General features: G+C 32.2%; 1 protein-coding gene across 1 annotated transcript in view; it reads left to right on the top strand.

Annotated features, from left to right (window-relative positions):
- Nucleotides 1–17,692, top strand: part of LOC148622152 (antiviral innate immune response receptor RIG-I-like) — a 28,943-nt gene extending 11,251 nt beyond the window's left edge. The window contains exons 9-19 of the mRNA XM_088571759.1: nucleotides 369–767; nucleotides 1,127–1,305; nucleotides 1,913–2,094; nucleotides 6,618–6,813; nucleotides 9,458–9,620; nucleotides 10,637–10,732; nucleotides 11,057–11,217; nucleotides 11,935–12,073; nucleotides 12,611–12,850; nucleotides 13,099–13,266; nucleotides 13,698–17,692. Of these exons, the coding sequence (XP_088427885.1) occupies nucleotides 369–767; nucleotides 1,127–1,305; nucleotides 1,913–2,094; nucleotides 6,618–6,813; nucleotides 9,458–9,620; nucleotides 10,637–10,732; nucleotides 11,057–11,217; nucleotides 11,935–12,073; nucleotides 12,611–12,850; nucleotides 13,099–13,266; nucleotides 13,698–14,341 (2,567 nt within the window). The 3' untranslated portion in view covers nucleotides 14,342–17,692. The remainder of the gene's footprint in view (nucleotides 1–368; nucleotides 768–1,126; nucleotides 1,306–1,912; nucleotides 2,095–6,617; nucleotides 6,814–9,457; nucleotides 9,621–10,636; nucleotides 10,733–11,056; nucleotides 11,218–11,934; nucleotides 12,074–12,610; nucleotides 12,851–13,098; nucleotides 13,267–13,697) is intronic.
- Nucleotides 17,693–25,663: the final 7,971 nt, after the last annotated feature.

The raw sequence follows: 25,663 nt of genomic DNA, 5'->3' as shown, positions 1-25,663 counted from the left end.
GCGAATAAAATGTGATCAGTATGTAAAGTTGTTGATGATTTTATTGTAACATGGTAGCATTAAGTTATGATTTGGCAGAAGAAAACTGATATCTAGTGAGAAAATATGCTACTTTTCAAATCAGTTAGTTTCAAATATAAGGTTCAGGAAACTTCATAGTATAAAATATACAGTCAAACCTGTCTTAGCAACCACCTATATTAAGCAATAACCTATCTTCATAGAATATGATTAAAGTACATGTATCTTATGAAGTGCATCTTGTGTAAAATTAACCTATTTATAATGACCACCTGTCTTGTGTGACCATGATATTGATCTCACTTGAAAGGTTACTGAAGACAGGTTTGACTGTACATTTTTTTTAGACACTGAGGAGCCATTCATAAGAAATAACAACTTAAGTGCACCAAATATAGAAAACCAGGATGACAGTGCCTTGTTGTACAGTGGAACAATGCATGATTTAAGGTCCTGTGATGACAACAACATGGATGAGGTTACCATGGAGAAACGCTTAGCTCAGTCTACAGGGCTGCCCCCTCCTGCCAAACGTGGTCAGTCTTTGATGTCACTTCCAAGCCAACCAAATTCTATACCAAGTCAGAGTAACCAGTTCTCAACCCCCCAACCTAAGGCATCATGGGGTGCTTCAGATTTTTGGGAGAGTGGTAATATTCAGCCTGACTCTCTCATGTTAAATAATGTACTTGGTGATTTGGAGATGGAAGTTGGTGGGGAACCTGAGAAGAACATTCCTATCAATGGTAATTGTTTTAATCCTTTCAAATAGTTTGAAAGTAGATGAAGAATATAGAACAGTACCAAAATTACAAGAAAGGAAAATCTATAAACAAAAAAGGTCTCACTGGGCATAACATTCTCATCTATTACTTGCTATCATTTTGACATTGTTTATAATACCTTGAAAACATAGTCACACAGATTTCAGAGTTAGATATCAAGATATTGAAAGAGGAATTCCATGTTAAAGTTTTACCTATATCTCACAGTTTCAGTGAAGTATTTTGTATCATGATATTCAAAATTAGAGTTTCTGTGTTTTCATGGTAATCTCTGGTTCTTAAGTTTTAAAACTATTTGAAATTTTAGTTGTTGTTTACAGTATTTGAAGACACACCAAGTTCTTTGTCAGATGATGAAGACCAACAAGCACAGAATGAGCCTCTTGAATTGAGAAGTTATCAGAAGGAACTAGCGGCACCAGGATTGCAGGGCAAAAATTGTATCATAGTAGCCCCGACTGGGAGTGGAAAAACACATGTTGCCTTGAAAATCATTCAGGTTTGAATCTTGGTGTTGCCATAGGCAATAAATATGGATACTTAAACATGTCTTATTAATTTGAATGGGTTGGTCTGAAAATGTTTATACCTCTCACAATTTTTTTAAGGAATAATACAGTCAGTCTGTCTTAAGGTCTGTTTACATATCTTGTAAGTATAACTCCTTCAAACCTCGTAAATGCAATTTCCCAGTGAATTTCAATGAAATTTATAAGAAAAATAGGTATAAATGAATGAAGTATAAGGAAAGATAATTTTGAAGTGCTTTCGTAAAGTATTGGCAATCTTTTTGTGATTTTGTTAGTATTTCAGTTATGTCTTTCTCCTGTAATATATCCGAAAAAGGTGACATGGACAACATGTCTGTTAATTTAAAAATGCAAAACTTCAAAATGACCAATTTGTGACATTTCATTGTAAAAAATATTTCTACACACCGTAATTGACCAGATCATACTGAATCATTACAAATCAATTCAGGAAAATCAGGTACTGCATGTATTTTGTAACTCTGAAACAACATAATTATTTGTCTTAAATGATTTCGACATTTTGGATTATTTTTCCTTTTTCCTTGTGTTATCATGCCTATATATTTTTTTCAGGAGCATATGAGCCAGATAAGATTTCGACGACATCCCAAGGTTGTCTTTCTTGTTGAGCAATCAGCACTTGCAGAACAGCAAGCTCTCCAGGTTCAGAAGTATCTGCCATGTAAAGTCAAACTTATTACAGGAGAAGTTCAGAGAAATGAAAGACAGAAAAGCTTTGCAGAATGGTTAAAAAAGTAAGGGAATAGGTTACTAAGAAAGGGGATACTATCTGATGCTCTCCAGGCAGACTTGTCCTGTTAATATATGTTACTGGCTTCAGTTTACTCTAAAACTTTATTTTAAGACTATATAGGGATTTAAGAAGTCACCCAATTTTAAATAGAGCATATCGCAGCTGCACTTAAATTTTGCTGATCTTGGCTGATTGACGAACTGTTGCCTTACACAACAAAGGTCAAAGTTCAAAAGGACAATTGGTACATATAAAACATACGATACAAGCTCTGATGAGCTTTCAAAACCAACATCAACTTTGAAGCTTTCTAAAATGTAAAGTTTAAATTATTTTTGAAAAACGAATATACTTATTTTGCTACTAATGTACAAATGTATCATATGTCAAAAGATGTGAAATAGAAATGGACATAAATGTATATCATCAATCAGCCTGAAATCTTCAAGTTTCAGCTCTCTTAAACTCATGATTTTTTGAATTCTTAACCAAGTTTATACATTGAGAAAATCTCTGATTGATTGGGAGTTAAGTTTAGTAGGGCATTCAATTCGCCTGGATGTTGAAAGCAAGCCAGTGGCATAGAATATTTGACAATTAGTGACTTTTAGACATTCATTTTAATGAGTAATCAGGATAATATTTTATGGGATGTTTTACAAATTATTTTTTATCCAGGATATCATCTATGGTTATATGTTATCCTAAAAAAACAACGAAGGGCACATGTAAATTTAAAAAAAAGTAAATAATTGCCAGGATGTCATGAAACAATAAAATTTTACCAGGGGTATTATTCAATAACAAAACATATAGTTAAACCAAATTATCCATGTTTGGTTTTTAGTACTGCCTGAATTCCTAACAAATGTTTGTTTCATTTGTGACAATAAAACACTAGCAAATCCATCAAATTTATCAATAACCCAGCGGGCACTCCACGTTGAATCAACATAGAAATATGGTGGATATTTGGTGGTGACGTGGATCAACGTCAATTTCACATCGTATCCACGTGGATATATTCCACGTTGATGTTTTGAGGAAATGTCTACGTTATTTCCATGTCGATGAAATCCAGTCATATTACAGAAATAATAAAAAAGCTTACTGTTATGGAAAAGTTCAGGATTCTAAACTGAGTATAAATAGTTGTGAAGTGTTGTAAAACATTGTAATTACACTGACGCTGATTACTTGTCAAATGTGATAAAACAGACTTTTTAAATAATTTTGAAATTTACTGCCAATGTGTACTAAATGCAATCGGAACTACTCGGCCTTTCAGTTTGCATGCGCTTTTCAACAGTCCACTTTCTTCAAATTTGAAGATGTAAACAAACTCGGATTGCAAAGAACAAGAAGAAAATGCAGATTACAGAGCAGATTGAGCCATTTCTTTCACAGTATGTGAGTTATTTTATAATACATGTGACAAGATTGCTTATTTATAATCTTAGTTCGTGATAATAATGATAAATTTAGTAAAATTACTGTTATTCGAAAAAAGGGGGAGGGAATCCTGATGCGATGCTGACTTTATTCCATGTTGATAAATTATTTAATTTGGATTATTGCAAGGAGATGTTATCTGTTTTATATTTATTTTGCTTTTCATCATTCCAGGACACTTAAGTAGCACTGAGTTGTTGAAAAGAAGTTACAGTCTTCAATGCCACGGATGATAAATATTGTACAGAAAGAATTTGTAACACTTGGAAGAGTTTACAATGTAATCACACCTGTTCTTGTAAGTACATATTAAATATGTTATTAATATTACAAACTCAAGGATGAATGTCTTTATATTCCTTTGCTGAACATATAGAAATCACAACCAGCATGTCACCTCCTATAATTGTCTCTTTGTAAGTTCTTGGAACTTAAGTTTGTATATTTTCTTTTGTAGCTCTGGAATGTTGTTAAGCCAACAGTATTAAATTGAAACAAAAATTTTATATGATTTTACAAGGGCTTTTAGCAACTCTATTTCATTCTGGAATATTAGTATAATTGGGACCAAATAACCAATTCAATTTTTATAAAATTTTTAAAAAATTAACAGATGGACAATGCACAAATTGCATGCATGAATTACATGTACATCAAATTATGTAAATGTAGTAATGTTAAAAATTAGAGTCTATCACATTAAATAGAGGTCTATTGATCTAAAGCATAATTGTAAAGAAAATATACTTTTATTTCAGAGGTGCAAGGTCAGAGTTTTCACATTGGTGGATAAAGAAACAAGTTGTTGCACAAGAACTTTCTATTCACAGAACTTATAAGAAATGGTTTTGATACATGTACATTATTGTTTACATAAAATCTACTTTGAAAGACTGTTTACTTTCATCTTATGTTGAACTAGTTGAATGGGTAGATACTGTCGAAAAAAGTTGTATATTTCAAATATATATATATATAAGTCTAAAGGATTGTACAACGATACCGATAAAGATGTTAACACACTATAATTAAATATATAATGGGCAAAATTTTCAGTCAACAAATGACCTTCTTCAGTGCCTTAAATAAACTGAGTGTGTATGAAAGTAATGGTCTGTGAACACGACTCACTACCTAATCAGGTGAATACCAGTAACGTATAAAATTTTACCGACAGTAACAAAGATCTTGAACATTGTGCTATAGACACACGTGTATTGATCTTGAATACTGAACTATAAACTAAAAATATTTACAAACACTGTTATAAGAAACTATACAAAATAGGAAGAACTTAATGTTTTTTGTTAATTCCGTGTGGGTGTAAAACACGGAGTTCTTTTATCCAAAATCCCTCCCGCTTCACTCTGTAGATCGCTCCAGATCGTGTTTTGTTCCACGATGAAGATTTTCATTTTGTTGAAATCATCGAGGCAGTGGTTAGGTAATCTGAAGTGTTGGCTGTTTAGATCCACCAACATATTGAAGGCCACATATGGGACAGTGGAGCAAATATATAACATTAGCACTCTTGCAGTGCACATTGCAAAATATTTTGTAGCATTTCCCTGTGACTGTGCTGGTGAATGATGACGAGTGGTGCATTTGGTTGCAACATTTACACCTTTTGTCACCACAGGAGCGACTCTCGCCTGGAGTCAAGTTGGGCTTAGATATTTCAGCCCATATATAGCAGTGAAAGGCTTTTGTAACTGTGAGTGCAATGAGATAAGATTTAGATATATTACAATAAAACATTAATGAAGGTTTACAAAGTTAAATTATTGCCAGTGAAAACTTTCAAAGATTTAAAGGAGACACATTCCTACCTTTAGTTATTTATTATTTATATTGAGATCAAACTTTATTGGTATGCTGTAAACTGAATGTGGTTCCAACTTAAAGAGAAGGTATATTATTTCACAATTGTTTCAAAGGCATGTGATGTTGAGTAGGATTCAACAAAATACACTAAATATACATGTACAAGAAATTTTTTTGTTGCATCACTAAAACGTAAGACAAATAAAAAACTTCTTGGTGATAACATGGCCTATTTCAACACAATCACTGCCATTAAGGATCAGCTTTAATTCAACGTGGATGTTCAGTAAATTTTCAACGTTCTTTACATGTGAAATTTAAGTCATAACATAACGTTGAATCAACGTCAAATTTCCATGTCATTTCAATATTCTATTCAATACCATTTTTCAACGTTGTTTCCATGTTGAGAACTGACATGATTTCAACGTTGAATCCACGTGGCATGCCAGCTGGGAATATGCATAAAGTTTTTAATACATTTCCTTTTAGGTGTTACTTCCCTAAAGCACTGAGACATGGGTTTTTATTAAGAGTATGAATTATGTTCACCATATATGAACTATGTTCTGGATATATTTAATAGTATGAAATAATTAGGAATACCTGTAGTAAGCAGTGAAAACAATTTAATAGGCGTGCAAAAATTTTGGTGGTCAAATAATATCCTCTGGAAAAAAATTAATGTGAAATAAGATCCACAGGATATATCCATCTGGATAGTGTTACGTTTGACACATACAGTATACTTGTAAATGTATTTGCCGTATCAAAAAAAGTTCAAAGAATTATAGATTTTTCAAGTGCGTTTTAAGGAACAAAAACAAAGTTCCGTAATTGATGTAACAATAACAAACAATGTAGGGAGTCATTGTATGTAGAAACTTCCATTTGTTCCCATACATATTTTCTATGGTCAGATATTCTTAATGTATTTTACATACATGTGGTAAACATTGAAATTCAAGTAAGGAGATTACAAATTTTTGTCAGGAGTTGAAACCTCAGAATGGGAGGTTTTTAAATCAGTATCTTTTTTCTGTCACATCTGATTGAAAATGTTTCTTTTTGACATTTGTGGATTATTCTGACTGGTTCATATACAATAACAAATTCCCTATACTTTAATACATTGAATATAGAAGTAACTTCTTATCCAGGATGCTAGTTAATTTTATACAACAAGGAATGTCATGAAGTATAATGAATTAACAGCTATAATCTCATGTATACTGTTGTTGTTTTTAGGCGTGATATATTGGTAGTAACTGCTCAACTTCTGGTGAATGCTTTACTTGACAAAGATGTAAAAATCACAGACTTCACATTACTTGTGTTTGATGAATGCCACCATGCTCATGCTAATCATTCTTACAACAAAATCATGCACTGTTACATGGATGAGTTGTTCAAGTTAGAGACAGAGAAGACTAACCTACCGATGGTTTGTATTTTGTTTGATATGGATATTATGTATTTAGTCTGCCAAAAAACAAATTATCATATTTATGCATGTATACATATACATATCCTCTCTTGACCCTTATGGACTCATGAAGCTGTTCAACATAACTCATCTGCCTATTATTTACCATTGCTTCAGCCCTCTGCCATATGTTCCATCTCCATCTCTACCACTCTTCTCATAGTGTTTCTGGATCTACCCCTCAGGTGTCCATGTCAGTGTTATCTTTGTGTTGATGCAGGGGCTGCTCTGGGTTCCAAAATTCTATCGCCAGAAAAATTGGCAGCTGCCATTTTATGTCGCCTATTTTCAGAAATTAGAGCAGGGGGGGGGGGAATTATCTTTTTCAATTGATCACGTGCACATGGCCATAATTGTGTTTACCTTTGACCAGATGATGAGAGTTTTGATTGGCTCAATATTATATTTACATTTGATTGACACCTCCCATGAGGATATTGTCAGTCATGGTCGTCTGGTCTAATTACCGTTGTTGCCTTCAGTCGTAAATTGGTCATGGTCAGTTAACTCTGACCAGGTGCCAACATAATTTGATAACTAAAAGAAAATATCCCTTGCTGATAAACTTCCTGTCAATTATAATATACAAAACTTAGGCGCCAAGATAATCGCCAACTGGTTATTTTTGTTGCCAGGTTTAGCTAAATTCTTTCAATAGCTGAAATGATCCTTATTATTAGGACTACAAAAGTCTTTATGGATTAAAGTTGTCAGACTTCTCTTTGTAGGAGTTTTTGCTCTTGAAAGGGGAAAAATGACGTTTTTTTTGTTTTTTTTTAATACAGTTTTCAGCTAATATCTTGAAAACTATGATGGATAGAAATTTCAATGCTGAAATGATCCTTATGATAAGATATATCAATGTCTTCTTGAGTCAAAATGGTTAGACAACTTTTTGTTTAATTTATTGCCCTTGAAAGGCAAAATTCAACCAGGTGAGTGATTCAGGCTCCTGGGAACCTCTTGTTCTATTGAAAGGCAATGATTTGTCCCCGGATTGCATTCTTTTGATTACCGCTATAACCTTGGTTCCCTTGATTACTATTCCAGAAACCAAATCGTAGTTTACTCAATATATATTTAAATTGCAAAAACATAAGAAAGAAGGCAAACTCAGAAGAAGAAATTGATTACTATTCTGCTAGCAGTTACTATGGATAAAATATCATAAAAGTTGTATGTATCTAACATGTTACATATACATAATTTGAATTGATTTCTGATAAGTTGCTTCTCAATGAACACACAAAATTATTTTGTATGACCTAGCTTGGTATTGTGACATTATTATTGTTAATTGGTCTGCACTCTGCTATTCTCAATAATCCCAAATTTTTGGACTGGAATCCATAAGAAATTAAATAATAAAGAATTTTTCTAAATACTGAGCAGGTTATAAAGATAAACCTGATTTGGGCCAGTTTACACTTCGTATCAAAAAGCAGTTTATAAAAGTAGTTTATTAAAGTTGTTTATAAGTGTGAACTGCCACGAACAAGGTATTACCTGTTCCAAAATTAGAAACGTTCCGTAACTTTTTTCATTCAAATAAATAATACAAGATTTGTGTTTCAGTTTGATTTTCAATTCAAACAAATACAAACACTAAACACCACTATGGAAAGTGGAGCCTAGCTATGCCTGGACAATTCTACACAAATTTGAACGATAACCATGTCATAAAATATGTATGACAATCTGACGTCTTGAACAGGTTTTCCACTGTATGCAAACCTCCTTTTGTTTAGGGGGAAAAGGTTTTACAAGTTTATCAACAAGTATCACTCAAAAATAGAAAATTCATGTTAAAAGTCTTTAAAAGCATTAAAAGTTATTTATATTTAGGATGGGCTTAACTTTTTGCAGACTCTATATTTTCTGTTCATATTCTTTGAACATTTGTAACTAATGTCTGAAGTAAGGTTGAATAATGAATTTGTACACTTAAAAGGCCCAACTTGATGAAATATAAGATAATGCCTTAATATAAGAAAATAAACTATTTTTAATTATTTTACCAATACTGGTACTTACTTAGCATTAAAAGGGGTGAATTAGCAAAAATAAAACCCTTGACTTTGTAGCATCACATTTAGTCATGATTGCAAGTGGGGTTATGTAGTGATAAGGGTGTTCATCTTTCCTTCCTCCCATCCAAACTTCCTACCTTTTGTTACACAGAGGGGGACCAATCTCTTATTCATTACTTCTTCTGCACCACTGAAAGGAAACTTTCACAGAATCTTTATTTCATATTCTTGATCCAAATTAATTTAGAGGTGAAAAGGTCATGTTAACCAATGGGGAATTGGAGTATCAATTAAGTGAGCATTTTTCTCAGTTTTATGTATATTCTTATTGAACAAAATACTGTAAACCTATTAATTTTTGCTGATTCTGTCAAGTGAACATATTCACAGATATCAATTTTCACAGTTTCAAAATAATGATTAGCGTTATATAGTGTTAATAATCAATTTCGCATGTACTATTTTTTTGTGGTTTTCTGTCCACCATGAAAATAGCAAAAATTAGTATGTTTACAGTATACAAATCACTTTAAGATTTACCAGTAATGTTCTGCGTTGTATTTTCTCACCAGATCGTAGGTTTAACAGCATCTGTTGGAGTTGGTAGAACCAAGAACACGGATGGAGCTATAGAATGGATCAAAACTATGATGGCTAATTTAGATGCTGAGGAATTGGCCACTGTCAGAATAAACAGTGATGAGTTGCATAAGCATGTGATAGTCCCAGAACAAGGTAATGTCATATTCAACTGAATAATGAATCTTTCACTGATAAGAGAACATGCCACATTTCTTTTTTTGTTTGTGTTTTTATACCCCACGCAACAAAGTTGCGAAGGGTATAATGATTTTGACCTGTCCATCAGTCCATTTTCAGTTTTCTGGACTTTTTTTTAAACGCTTGCAGATATTGACATGATTTTTGGTATATAAGTTCACCATGATAAGTTACAGGTCATGTTTAACTTTCATTCCTCTCCGATGATTTTTACAGAAATTACGTGCCGTCACATAATTAGCAAAATTAACAGAAATACAGTTTTCTGTACTTTTTTTCTAAACGCTTGCAGATATTGACATGATTATTGGTATATAAGTTTACCATGATAAGTCACAGGTCAAGTTTATGTTTTGTTCCACTCTGATGATTTTTACCAAAATTACAGGCCTTGAAAAATATGTTTTCTGGACTTTTTTTCTAAACGCTTGCAGATATTGACATGATTTTTTGGTATTTAAGTTCACCATAAGTTACAGGTTAAGTGTATGTTTTGTTCCACTACGATGATATTTACTTTGGATGAACTAAAACTCAAAGAAATCACAGTCTGGAGTTTGAAACTACCATTCTGAGTAATAGAATTTAGTTGGAAGATAAAGGTCTAAAGCCTAAAAAACATTCATATTCCTCTTTTTATCAGGTCCTTCTACATGTATTTCTCTTACAAACAAATTTACTTAAGTATCCAACATGGGGATGTGTGGGTTATGTGAGCGCGCTCACTAAGGTTCTTTAATTTCTAAAGCCTTATTTTTTTAGAACTATTGTTGGATATTTTTAGAGGTTTTAGTACCAATTCCATAAGTATAAAAGACTTTTCATGAACATTTATAATAAGTTATATGGGTTCAAATGTAGGTAGATAATGTACAACTTAAGGGAGATAATTATTGTCTTAGTTAAGTAAGGGATACCCATTTCTGTGTATGTTCACAATATAGTTTTATTGTTTTATTTTTTTTTTGTAGTGATACATAAATCAGCTCCAAGGAGGAAGAATTATTTTGGGGAGGCAGTTAGTAAGATCATGGAAGTTACAGAGAAATACATGAAGCAATCAGCATGTAAGTATTGATTTTGTTTGTATTGATGTTTAGTTCTATAAGTGTTATATGTATTTTGTACTGCAATTGAGTACTTTTTCAAGGACATGGTATGGTAAATTGTATCTTATTCACACAATGAAACCCCCCAGATTTCAGTGTACCTGTACTTATTTAAATGTATTTGGGCATAAAATATATGAATTATCATATAGACACATAGTGATTTAATTTAAGAATGATAAGTTTGTATAAATTTATGATATTGACAGTTTTAATTGCAAAAAATAAGTAAAGAAAACCTTTAGATAATCTATTCTGTCATGCATACTTTGTTTGTGACAGATTCTGATACCATTCCTGACAAAGAGAAGGTGCTGAAGGCCCCTCCTGACAAAGGCTCAGATCAATACACCCAGTGGATCAGTAAATTTTGGAGAGAAACAGCTAAAATATTTAACCAAGAGGCCAGGAGGTTTTTTACCACATGCCGTTCTTATTTGGATGTAAGTATTACAACCTGACATCAATTCCTAAGGTCTTAAATAAGTTTTATTCTACTTTTTGCAATTATACCTTTAACAGTTCCAAATGGTTATGTAACACATCCATCCATCCTTTCTTCCTTCCATATATTCCTATCTGTAATTATCTCTTCACTAATGAAGGGATAAGTCATCCATCCATCCATCCATCCATCCATCCACCCATCCATCCATCCGTCGTGCCGTCCATCCATCCGTCCGTCCATCCATCCATCCATCCATCCATCCACCCACCCATCCATCCATCCATCCGTCCGTCCGTCCGTCCATCCGTCCGTCCGTCCATCCATCCATCCATCTAATAGCCCATTGATCTTTAGAGATTCATGTTAAAGGTCAAGGTTGCAAAGTAAATTTTGTCAGGGTAAAAGTATGTTTCTGGTATTATTGATTCAAGCCCAATTTTGAAAAAAGACCTTATGCTTTTGAAATCCTTATTTCCCGGGTTTCATATGTGCTTGCAATGCACCTTTTCTTACAATTTGTAGTGAAACCTTGAAAATGTCCACCAGAAGAGTTAGAAGAAGTAAATGAGACCTTCACAACCAAGGAATTGCTTTTCTTATTCTTGGCATGTTTCAATGATTTGATTTGCTTAAAATTGTGTAGCTGTTCATTTGAATTGACTATAATGATGTATATTTTGAGCTATAAATATGAATTACCGGTATATTTCAGTTGTATAACAGAGCTTTGATAGTATATGAAGATGCCAGGGTGAAAGATGCCTTAGATTTTCTTGAGGAAAACATCAGAAAAATGAATGAAGGTATAATTCAGGATGAAACAGATAAAAAGATGATGACCTTGTATGAAAGTAAGTATTAACTTTCATGTGGTTTCATTTTTGGCTATACACAGGCAAATGTGTCACTTATGATAATCTTTGATTATTCTGATTATCTTTTGAATCTCATATGTTAATTTTGGCTTGAAAACATATGATGATCATATGTTTTTGAAAAAATGATGATCATGCTATTATCATAAACAAACTGAAACATATGATTATCATATTATGCTTGATTCGTATGATTTCCGTTTGTTGCAAAATATAAACTTCTCATGTGGAGCACTTTTGATTGTGTATTGTATGACGATTAATTGCAAAATGGACTGAAGAAAAAGTTTCTGTCTAATGAATGACTATCAAAAAAAATTAAAAGCTATTTTAAGGAAGAAATTGCCCTCAACTGCATTAAGTAACCAAAAAAAACAATCATTCAATCATAACTTATGATCAACTTTACAGTAACTATTTGTGAATTTTATGAAAAGATAAACATTTTAGTTGCAAGGTTTATACTAATAGTTTTTTAAAATATATAAAGTGGATTTTATCTCCTTTTTAAAGAGAGTAAAGCTTTGCTCCAACACTGTGTGAACGACCCAAACCATGACAATCCAAAACTGGAAACCCTGAAGAAACTCGTCTCCAATACATATAGGGAGAATATGGACTCCAGGGGGATCATTTTTGTCAAGACAAGAGATCTTACTACTGCTATACAGAATTGGATGAGAGATACAGAACGATTAAAGGTTCTTAGTCCTATCAAGTTTGTTGGTGCTCAGGCTGGAGGAGAAAAGGGAGGTAATTTGTACCCTTATTTTATAAAGTGATTTTCATTCTGTAACATCAATCACATTTTCACACAAGATTTTCACTACGTAGAGAACAGTGAGTAACTTGGAATCTGCTTTATTTGTAAGTAAATTGTTTATGTATGAACCTATCAACATAAATTTATCACATCACTTACTGGTATTAAATACTATCTTGTTCCAGGGACTTTATATACACTCCCTGCTTTTACATGCGTTTTTTACATTATCTTTCAGGAATGACAAGAAATGACCAAGAAAACATCCTAAAGTTATTTAAAGATGGTCGTCACAAGATCATTGTTGCCACGTCTGTCGCAGAGGAAGGTTTAGATATACAGAAATGTAACCTCGTTGTAAGATATGATCATGTGACCAATGAAACAGCCATGGTACAGGCTAGAGGTAGGACATTGTTTGATGTAGTGTTAAACTGAAATGTCTTTTTATCACTGCCATGAACTGCTTGTAAGTTCATGCTTAATCAGACCGGCCAAATTTTATTTCTAAAATATGCCCTAGAAAACACTTATAATGCAGATCAAGGTAAAGTTATTTAAATAATTTCTTTAAACTGGTTGCACTACACATGTAACTAGTACAAAAGACTTTCTAAGGATTATTATTTCTTTAGAAGTGTTTTTTTATCTGTTAAGAATGTATTTCTGAAATGAAGATAGTTGCAAAAAAAGATTTTAGGTGTACCACTACATTCTTGTACATGTATTTAATGAACTGGTCTGAACTTTGACAGTATGATAAGAAAGCGCTTACTTTGAATTTCATTTAAAGTGTTTTTTTTCCCTTTATCAAGTTTTATTATAATCTATTCTCAGGAAGAGGTAGAGCTGAGGGTAGTCGTTATTATGTGGTTGCTAGTGCCCAGAAAAGAACGGCAGAAAAAGAAGAACTAAACATGATGAGAGAAGATAGAATGAATAAAGCTATCAGCCATCTACAACGCGAGATAGAAACCAATAGAACTAGCTTTTTAGAAGAAATTTTAGTTATTCAAAGGGCAGCTAACATACAGAGAGAATTGGAAAATGCCAACAAAGGTGGAAGAATTGTCTGTGATTATGAATTTGAAATGAGATGTGGCAAATGTAATCAATTTATATGCATGTCAAATGATGTAAAGAAAATCCAAAATGCCCACCATGCTGTCATTGGGGATGGAATAGCTAACCATATCACAACTATAAGGGTACCTAAACCTGCATTTGAAGATGAAAATATCAAAATGGGGGTTGGAAAAGTTAATTGTAAAAGTTGTGGTAAAAACCTGGGTAATATTGTTATCTATAAAAAAGCACAGTTTCCAGTGCTGAAGATAGAAAACTTTTTAGTGGCTGATAGTCTAGGGAATACTGATGTATACAAAAAATGGAAGAATGCACCATATGTTCCTCAAGAGCTGTCAACTGATAGCTTGTTGGAGAGAGTTAATGGAAGAAAGTATATCCCCATGGAGGACTGATTGAAAAGTTTGTGGTTCTCTATGTATGCCATAATATAATACTGTATGGAGGGTTATTTTAGCAGGTGTAAATTTTGTGATTTTTAGGCAAAAAAGTTCATGAAAAATTTTGTTGATTCTAATTTTGGCAGATGCTACATGGTGCACTAAATACTTCAGCTCAAAAATGTTTCATGTAATTTATTTTGCCGTTTTTAGACAGACCACTAAAATACACAACCTGCAAAAATTACCCGATAAATATGTTATGATATCAATGAAATCCATTGTTATCTAGATACATGACTGTGAAAGGTTACAATATACTATTAAAGAATAATCAATGCAAACTTGTTTAATTGACAATTTCCATGAAGAATAGCAACTATGAAAATTAAACTGCTTACACTATCTAATTTCTTCTGTATATTGTAATTAGATTATATTTGCTTGGAACATTGTGAGCTTATTCTAAATTCTATTGTGTGTGTGTCTGTTTTGTGTTATTTTGCTAAGGATTAAATACTTGATAAAACATTTATTAAATATTTTGATACTTCCACAAAATTTAGTGTGTATATACCAGTAGATTTCTTATACAAGAAACTCATCATGAACCATTCTTAGGGTTACATGAAACATGATTGGAAGATTAAGCATCACTTGGAGATATATGTAGGTACAGCAAGATAATTATTGCCAAATGCTTGTTAAGGAGATAATTCGGCTTATAGGATTTTCATATTTAGGACTTGTAATTACAACTCCTAATCATAATGTTCCTGGTTATTCTAAGGGCCAGTTATAAAGTTTTTGGTACCAAATTTGCCTGGGATACATTTTTGGAAGATAAATTAGAAATCCATTTTGATATGTTTGTTACCATACTAATAATAAATTGAAATTTGTTTCATTCTGTGCTTTTTTGTCAGTTATGATATCAGCTTCACAGTTAATGATTTGTTATGTGTGTAGTTGATCAGTGCCAAATTATTACAGATCTGTTGTGATGTTGTAATTTTTCACAAGCCTAGCAGATCCATTATTATTTTGCTATTTTGCTGGAGTCACATGTATTTTTTATGACACTTAACAGGCCTGTTATTGTCTTTCAAGGACTGACAAATCTATACCAGTATGATGCACAATTATTTGTGACAATTTTTTTTTTATATATTTCAAACTATTTCTGTAAAGTACATTTTAAAATAGAAAAGGCAGTTAGAAAACCAGAAAGTTTGAAAAGGGGGAGCCTTCTGACTGCACTGAAGGGGTCTGTTCCAGTGATTTTTTTTTTATCAACCAAAATTTTTTAGCATAAGGAGGGGGCTGGGCTACCATCTGCCCCTTTTTGAATCAGTTGATGGAAATTTACATTATGAATCCACAGATATAATTATCTTCGTAACAAGTGCTCCAGAGGATTGAATTCCCAAGCAAAACTGTACAAGCATTATTTTGTGTACATTGTACATATTTGACAGTTTTTAAAAAATAATTTATGTACACTGTGTTTTACTGTAATTTATTGCTGCTGACTGTGATAATTGATTCAATTAAAATGAAATGTAGGTACTAGAAGTATTTAAAGGCAGTAATGTGTATTTTTTAATACTTTTTTGTTTTCACAACACATTACATGTATCTTGTTTATTGCAATCACTTTTTTTCACTGCTTTATGATGGGATAGTGCAAAATATGAAATTTTAAGCATATGTGTATGTGTGTGTGTATTTGTGTGGTGTGCATGTTTCTTTACGCATATTAAAAAACATAGAACATTGAAACCTCAATATATAAAGCATATTTGTTTTTGTGGTAGTATATATGTACTCATTGTAAATGATATACATGTGACAGGAGTGGATCCTAGAAAATCTTAAAAGGGGGTGGGAGGGTTCATGGCTATTGTTTGCTAATATTTGTCCTTATTTTGCACAAAATTAACAATTTTTTTCAACAAGGAGAAGGGGATATCAATTGATACTACTCTTTCATTTCCACTACACTAAAAAATAATGTTTCTCCCTGTTACCAGAAAAGCTGAGTAGTTTTATTTGGGTGAGTGTAACCTGTAGAACCCTCCCTCTGGATTTGCAACTGATTTAATGTAAAGCATATCATGTTATTTCTAATTTGAATTCAATTTTTCTTACCTAATTTTTGGGAATATTTAGGTATAGGTAAAATAGGAAGGGTCTGAATACAGTTTGTAGTTGTATTAGATTTTTATAGGCATTCAAGTCTTATGTGATATTGTCTTTGTATTTATTCCAGTGATGTATAGATTCTTTCGAGGTTTTTGAAGAATCCTCTTTTAATTCTTTGAATTTTTAATCTTTAAACAAGTTTCAGGTCGTAACCTAGACCCTAAAAATGGTTGGTCTAATAAACTGATGTTGTTAAGTCCCTTCATACCTTTTTCTGTGCCATGAAGAATTGTGAAAGGATTTTCTCCCAACTTCTCCACAAGACATGTTCCATACCAATTTCTGTGTTCTCCCAAATTGAGTAAAGTATGAAGATATTTATGTTCCCGAAGCATTTTACCTGCAGGTCTTGGTGGATACTGGTAATTGAATCTTTACTATAAAAGGGTATGCATAGCTTGCTGATGGTGCTGCTTATTTTCAATTTCTACTGTTAGTGTTGTGTGTATTTTGTTATTTACTGTAGGCTGTAGAGAATAGATGTACAAGTTGATTTATTTTTTATTACTAGTTTCTAAGTTTAAATTATTGAGTTCTTTAAGTAGTATTGTTGTAAGTCATTGTTGAGTTTATTTTTTGAAATAATTTGATCACAGCTTTTGATTAAACTGATTGTATCACTTCTAATTTAATCTTTTTACACAACTGCATAAACATTTGTGATTGTATAATGGTATAGCACAGCTGTCGCATCATTGTCTGTAGATTCTTGGTTTTCATGCAATGACTTGAATACTAGTTGTTTGATGTTTATAAGATTTTGAAATGACAACAGGAAAGTTGATATTGATTTTGGAGGTTATGGCCCCAACTGTTTAAGAATTAGGGACCAAAAAGGAACCTAAAAAAAAAACATTTCATAGAATTTAACTATATAACTCCAGTAAAAAAAAGCATAGGAATATCTATGATGTTGTTCCACAATATTCTATACCACAATGGTCAGATTGGTATTGATTTTGGGGTTAAAACATTTAAGAAATTAGGGGTTAAAACATGTCTTTTTCTGACGTCCAGACAATAACTTGACTATAAATGAATGAATCTTTTTATAATTTTTATTACAAGGTGCCATACCACCAAAGGAAGGCTTGGATTGATTTTGGGTTTTAAGACTTGAACCTTGTTTGAATTAGGGGCCAAATAAAGGCTTAAAACAAACATGTTTGTTTTTTTATTTCTGTATTATGATTTGAGTAAAAGGGAATAAACCGCTTATTATACCGTACCCAGAAAGGAAGGTTTGGATTGATTTTGAAGTTTCGACTAATAAAGGGCCAGAAAGTGACAACTTAGATTCTGGTCAAATTCTTGTCTTGAAAGGTGTGTCCATACTTGCCCCAACTGTTCAGGGTTCAACCTCAGTGGTAATATTTAGTTGTGCCCTGTGAAGCCATTTTATTCATGAATGAAGCCTGTTTTGTAACAGGAGATCTACTGGACACGTACTCCTACTGCATAAAAGTTTGGAATTCTGTTTTTTCTTACTCCAACCAAGTCAAAAAATAGCTTGCCACACAACCTCTACCATTGCCAGAGAACAGGAAATGTAGCACATGACATAAGATAGCACATGCCATAAGAACAAGAGCTGCAAACAATTTCATAAAATGTTGCAAGTGTAAGATTTATTGTAAGAAATTATTCACTATGCCATTTTTACCTCCCTCCTTTGCAAAGTGTGGGTTTATAGTTTTAGGGTGTCGGTCCAATCTATCAGTTGTTCGATTTAGTCACTACTGGTACATGCAGTGACTGAATGAAACAATTGATAGGTCTAATTTTAATTAGGTTGGTTGTTTGTCCTTCTTTTATGCAGAGGGGGACCTATCTCTTAAATCTTTTACTCCTCCTACATGGCAGAATGGAATTAAATGAAACTGTAATTTGCCAATGAAGGAGTATGAAACTTTAGTTAAGGTATTTCCAGAGGAACAAGTTGCAGGAATTATATATATCATTATTTAAGGAACATGGTCATATTTACAGAGGACTGATCTTTCAATGGGTATGGGTTTAGCTATTAGAGTTTTATTGGTTAATAATGGAAGTAGCCATACGCACATATTTAAATTGTTTTTAGATGTCACAAAAATATTATATGTTCCCATTGTGCACCTCCTTCTTATCTGAATTAATTTGGGGGTTTCACATAACAAAACATGGACTGTCATTTATGAATATGGGGACATGGAGGGGGACATCTCATATCCATTACTCCATCTACAGTGCAGAATGGAATTCAATGAAATTTATTACATATTATTACTGTGCACATTCTATTTTAGGTTTTTATCCGAATCAATTTGGGGGTTTAATGTGACAGAACATGGAATTTGACATTTATGAATATTGGGACATGGGGGAACCTATCTCTTTTCCACAACTCATTCTAGACAACTGAACGGAATTTACTGAAACTTTCATAGAATCTTTATTACATATTAATTTCATAGTGCACACTCGTTACCAGTATGAAGATTTTGATCCAAATCAATTTGGAGTTCAAAAGGTGCATGTTATCAAGTGGGGGTGTGGGGGTATCAATTTAGTGAGCGCTGCACAGTTTTTATAGTCTATTCTGACATTACAACCAATTTTACACTCATGACTTTCTGTGATAAAGACCAATGAATGCCTAAATTAAATTTTGTTGATGCTTCAAAAATGAATGTCTCCTCCACGTTTTGAAAGTTTAAAGGGCTATAACTCCCATTAATTTCAACTGATTATGAATTTCTGGTAATATGCACAACTACAGATCATGTCCTAACTACCTACAAAGTATAAAGAAATTAGCTGCAGATTACAAAGTGTGATGGACAGACTTTCAGAACATAAAGTGACAAGACAAACTTGAGATAAAAAGAGACAAATACAACAGATCACTTCCAATGTTTTGCTACACGTTACTGGTGGATAGATCAGAGAAAAGGGCAATGGGAATAGCCAAATTTTACAAGCTGATGTATTTCATAGCCAGAACTGCTTGGAAACTACTTGCACTCTAGTTTTTATCTAGTTTAACCACTCGCAAAGTCCATAAACATGTCTGATGGTCATATAAAAAGCTGAAAAATAAATCTGTCCTTGAATTTGAGATTAACAAAGCATCAAAACTTGGGGTCAACACAAATATGGATATGGTGAAACATAACAAATGCACCAGCATACAAACCTTATTACAAAGTAGTAAATACTTTCAGAAATCACCAAAAGGTATTCAAGAAGTGTAAACACAACTTTAAGTTAGTCCTAGAAGGCCCTGACAACACTAATAAAATCCATGGTTACTGAGCAATGACATTCTTCAAAATCAAACTAAAAAGTAATATAGCAACACAAACCAATATCTGATTATGGACAGGCACATGAAATACGAGTGGGGTTAAACTAGGTTCAAAGGCCTTAACTATCCCCCTTTAACATAAGGTCAATAAACACTGTGCAAGGGGCAGCTTGATACGACTGCAGTGGTCAGCCCTAAACAGTTGAGGCAAATATGGACACAACATACAAGCTTGACACAGTTCATGGCTAGGATTGACACAGAAAAATATTCTAATATAGTCTAATTGAAACTGTTAAAAAACTTTTGAAATTTCCACTTAAAGATTTCCTTAATCTGACCTGATTTCCATAACTAAAAATTAAATGAGGTTGCATGCCTTGTCATTCTAAGAATACCTCCACCCAACCTGGAAAGGGAGACACTGAGGTGATCAGTAAACACGAAGGAACCTGAAAAGAGGAGACATGGTAAAAGTCATCATGCAAAAGCAATATATCAAACATCTAAGATTTCCCTTCAATAGAAGCTGAGGAACTTGTTTCAGATGGACAAGGTGATTACAATATAGCCCCAAAAAGTCAAAGAATACCAGTAGTTTCATTTATGTAAGACCACATGGGATAAATCTTTGATATTATGGTCATATCGGTGAAGACCTAACAGTGTTAATAATACAATTAGACAAATTTATTGAAATATATATTTTCTTCCCAAGTATTTTTCAAGATTTGACCATAACATTTTGAAAATTTTCATAAAAGGCAGGTAGATGCCACCTCTCTTTCCCCTGGATTCACCTACGAAAATAAACCTAGCTATAAAAAGAGAATAATAAATTTAAGTCCTCAAAAACTACCTTTCTGTTTCATATAAATTTGATAGTTACTTAGTTGGTTGTAGAAATTTTAAAAATCATCAAATTTCTCACCACATAGTATAAAATAAATACAATAGCATAAAACACTTACATTCAATTTAATGAACCCTATTTACAACAGATGATCTGTTGAAAATCAATGAATGGTTAGAATGCAACTATATTGAGTAATCCCAAATTTCTGTGTTGTGCAATTCTATCAAACTATTTTTACCTTATCTAATGGACAAATAATATAATTAGCACACACTATTGATACAGATTTGAACACATCATTCTGAATTGGATTGAGACTAAATGTTTGATATAGGATTCACCCAGAAATGATGTGGCCTCTTTTTGACCTGTTTTCCTAATCAATACAAGTAACATAACACAAAATTAATCCTTGACTTCCACTTACTGTATAGCACCTTGCGATATAATTTCAAGATCTTAAATTATTGTCAGGACATCAGAAAAATGCTACAATGGTTGAAGTTACAATATCCCCCAAATTATTCCTGGCCTTTCTTTGGTGTAGTGGCACCTGTAACAATTTCAAATCAATTTTCTAAAGTCATTATCTACATTATTTGAACTTTAAAAAATGTTTGGTTTCTGGCCCCCTTTAGACCCTCAATTTTTAACAGTTTAAGTCAAAACCCCCAATTCAACTCCAACTCTCTTTTTCTGGAATGATACATTGTAGTAAAATTTAAAATAGATCCATTAATCTAATACTGGTTATTGTCTGAACATAAAAAAAATAAAAAATTTCAGGCCCCTTGACCCCGGCTCCATTCCAAAAAAAGAATTCATGTCATAACCTCATAAATCTATCTAAGCCTTCCTTTGGTAGTATGGCACTTTGTGTTAGAGATCTATTCACTTGAGGTCAAGTTATGGTCCAATTAATATCAGGAAAATGATGTTCTTGGTCCATTTTTGGCCCCTAATTCCTAGATAGTTCATGTCACAACCTCCAAAAATCAATCCCAGGCTTCCTTTGTGGTATAAATATAAAGATTTTTAAGTTATACTCAAATTATTGGGTGGATTTGGAAGTGTCTACTGATGGTGACAACATACCATTATACAACAAATTTGTTTACAGTTGTCTCATAAAAATGAACTGCAACTACAAACTTATAAGAATGAAAATACCATAAAAACTACCAGCATTAGAAATAATTGGTCACTACAATTCTAGTGGGCAATAGTTGGAGTAGTAACATCAAGTACTATATCTTTATTTGTGAAACCAAGGTTCAAAGAATACTAGTATACAATAATTTGAAAATTGTATCCTTTTCCAATAAATTTATTAACGGCAGTCAATAAATCAATTAGATTTTGTTTGAGTGTGCTTTATAGACTATATTTCTGTTCATCAAAACAATAGAACTAATGAGGTGGTGACTGTAATGATGTAAATTTTGGTAACTTCAGTGTAATAATTTTTTTACGGTTTGGTGTGGAAATGTGTATTTCAATTTTGCTGAAGTCTATAGCAGTACTTGAGAAACATATCAATAATCTCAAATAAAAAAATAAAATTAGATTTTACTTCTTTGAAATTATAACTGAAATTTCATTGAAAATTACAATTGCTGCCAATGAATTCTGTTAATCCCCAGTAAATCAATAGCATGACCAATTCCAGAAAGTTAATCTAGGTGATCATACCCTACTTTCTAGATTGTGGAGCAGGGATATAGAATGTCTCTACCTATAACCACAGGGGCTTTATCCCACTATCAAATATGCAGCCTGGCCAGTATATATACAAGTCGGGCTGCATATTTGATAGTGAGAGCAAGCCCCTGTGTTTCACATCAAAAACAATAGATGAATAAAAAAAAACGGAACTTTTTTTACAGACTCAAACTGAATGTTTCACATATTTATGAAAAACTTACAGAAAGACCTTAATACAAACAGCCAGATGACGGGAAACCATTACCATGTCCCTCCATTACTTTCAGCAACGGACAACAATAATACAAAATTTATAGGGAGAAAGGTTACTGGTGATTTAGGTATGACCACTAAAAATAACAGAAGAAATGTTTAAGAAAATTTTATTTTCCCCTGTTCATAACAAAGTCCCTGACCCTATACATTCAATATAATCCATTAATTCACATTCACTCATGACTATTATCAACCAGGAATTCTAAACAATCATTCATGACAAGTTATTAGTTTATCTTTAAAGAATAACTACAAAGTTGCCTCATTTGCATCACTTAACAACTGGTTAGTAACAAAATTTACCAGTTTTACACATTGTTTATTTGACATTTTATTTGAATAGAATAAAAGATCTGTTAAGAAGACTAGGTTTTATATTTTTACTATACAACCATAAGACGTTGATTTTTGTATACAAAAAAAAGAACATTTACTAATGTTCCTTTAGAAAACCACCCTAAGGACGTGCCATTTAAAAACTGGTTTTCTTTCAATTTCTCATTGAAATGAGTAGACAAGTATGAAGATGCATTTACATATTTCCACTCAAATTTGTTCATCAGTAAACTCCTCAAAACTACTTGGTATCAATCATCACATTTTGTTCAGTTACCTATATTTAAAATCTTTCCATGGGTACTAAATGCACAGTTTTCATGGTAAAGACAAATGACAAATCAATATTATCAACCCAATGTACTACAATTTTTTATGAAAACCAAACTTTGACAATTTTATGGAATCCGCAAGTTAGAAACTCAAAGATGGAATAAAACTGAACCAACCATGAGAACTGATACCCAGGAATAAATGTACCATCAAAGTTTTACAAATATATACTACTGAATGACATTATTTCAAAATTCACTGTCTATCAAGTATGAGTAAATACTGTGGTATTCAAATATGAATAGATACCAGTCCATACAACCAAAAAAAAAAAAAAAAAAAAAAAAAAAAAAAAAAAAAAAAAAAAAAAAAAAAAAACATTCTTTAACAAGTAACAAAATATTATCACAAACACACTCGATTCTTCTGTACAACAAAATTACAACACTGCATTCTAATGCAACCTAATGAGAACAAAGTCTATTTAACCTGTCATAAGGAAGTTAACAGAAGAGTTATCTGAACAAGTATGTAGCCAGTCATCATTTGAATCATGCATCAATTTAATGTTTTTTAGGGTCAAAAGAAATATTTACTGACTGTTTTTAAATTAAAAGGTATCTTTCTGAAAAAGCAAAAGCATTCAATAGTTTTAATTATGAGCATCTGATCTAAAAGTACTTTATAATTCATAACACAAAGACTTTTTTTAGAGCTGTTAGTAATGTTTAGAAAGGACTGAAACTGATTTAATGTACTGTATTTACTGATAGTTTTAATTCATAAGCAAAGAATTCATTCTTCATTTATATTTTTGTAATGACCAAAACATGGAATTGCAGAAATGTCTGGATTGTTTGACCACAGAAAATGCACTCATGAGATGTAGTTGTCATGGCTTGCTTCACATATTTGATGAAATAGAAAAGCTCAATTTTCTTTATTTCTAACATTTTTATATCTTTCATAGAAAGCAATAAAGCCATGAAACCAGAGACCTATTCACTAAGTTAAAACTTACAATAGATTATTAATTTTTTTTTAAAACGTAACTTTTTAAGACCACTTTATTGAAACAAGCCATTTGATGCAATATAATGGTCTTCAATAAAAAAAACATTTATTTTCAGGAAAAAAGACTAGTAAGATATGACTGAAAATAGAAACAATGGCATAAATGTTTTATGTTTTCTAGCACTTCTTCATTCCAGTTAGCACTTATAAAACCCCCATCCCATGCACCAGGGAAAGAAAAACAAAACCAAAAGCACCAAGATAATGTGAGAGACCAGTGCCCCTATAAACAACCTTCACCCCAAACCCACCATTGTAACCCATTTACCACAATACAGCCCACCCCTTATATACTAGAGTAAAGTATTTATTCATAGGCATTCAAATAAAGAAGATATTTGAACAAGAAATTTACATTAATGTTAACTGCGAAAAAAAAGGTTCAAACCTAATACAATTATTTTAAGGGACTTCTGCAGACCCAGTGATTCTGAAACAGTGTTGACTTTCATTGCACATTTTAACAGGTAACATGCATTTTAAAATTTGCAAAATCATTACTTGTATGTACCAAACTTCACTGTACATTCCTTCAAAATCACCGCAGTCATATGAAAACAAAACCGACTTTTTTAAGCCAAGTATTATACATTTGTTAAAATATTATGCATGTTCTGGTGGTTTTATACAAAAGAATATATTTACATTACAATGCTGTAGTAAGATCCTATGCCATACATACAAATTAAATCTCTGGTTCAACAGTTACAATTTAATTACATGTATTTATCTGAATTATTAAGAAAAGTGTACTTAATTAATTAGGTGTTACTTACATAACCCTAATATAATTTAAAAATAATCACTAGTAGTAGATCTATGAATTTGTAGTAATACAAAGACAGCATAGGGACATTAAATGTCAAATGGGATGAGAACCAGAAAATCAATTTCGCAAAGGACTTGCATCACATTGAATACTTTATATCTAAGTATATTGACCATAATTTAATGTAACTGAATAGAAAGCTTCTACATCAAATCCTTGTGTTTTTTTTTTTTTTTTTTTTTCAAAAATGGATTTTAATGCTATTCGTTGTTGGTTGAGAAATTTTAACCAAAAAAATCCTTGAATTAATGTAAATGTATTAATTTTTGTGGATTGTCAAGAGGACATATTCCAAAGTATCAATTTTCGCAGTTTAAAAAAATGATAAGCGTTATTTAGTGTTAAAACTCAATTCTGCAGGTACTATTTTTCACGTTTTTCCGTCCACTGCAAAAATGGCGAAAATTAGTACACTGCGAAAATTAATACATTTACAGTACTTGAATCCATTCAGTATATCAGCACTCATATATACTTTCAATTTCAATAAAGAAA

The sequence above is a fragment of the Perna viridis genome, chromosome 3 (assembly GCF_037379345.1).
Source record: "Perna viridis isolate PV_CMFRI_1.1 ecotype Kerala chromosome 3, ASM3737934v1, whole genome shotgun sequence".
In the NCBI taxonomy this organism is placed as follows: Eukaryota; Metazoa; Mollusca; class Bivalvia; order Mytilida; family Mytilidae; genus Perna; species Perna viridis.
The sequence above is the reverse complement of the archived record's forward strand: the minus strand, read 5'-3'. Positions and strand labels throughout refer to the sequence as shown.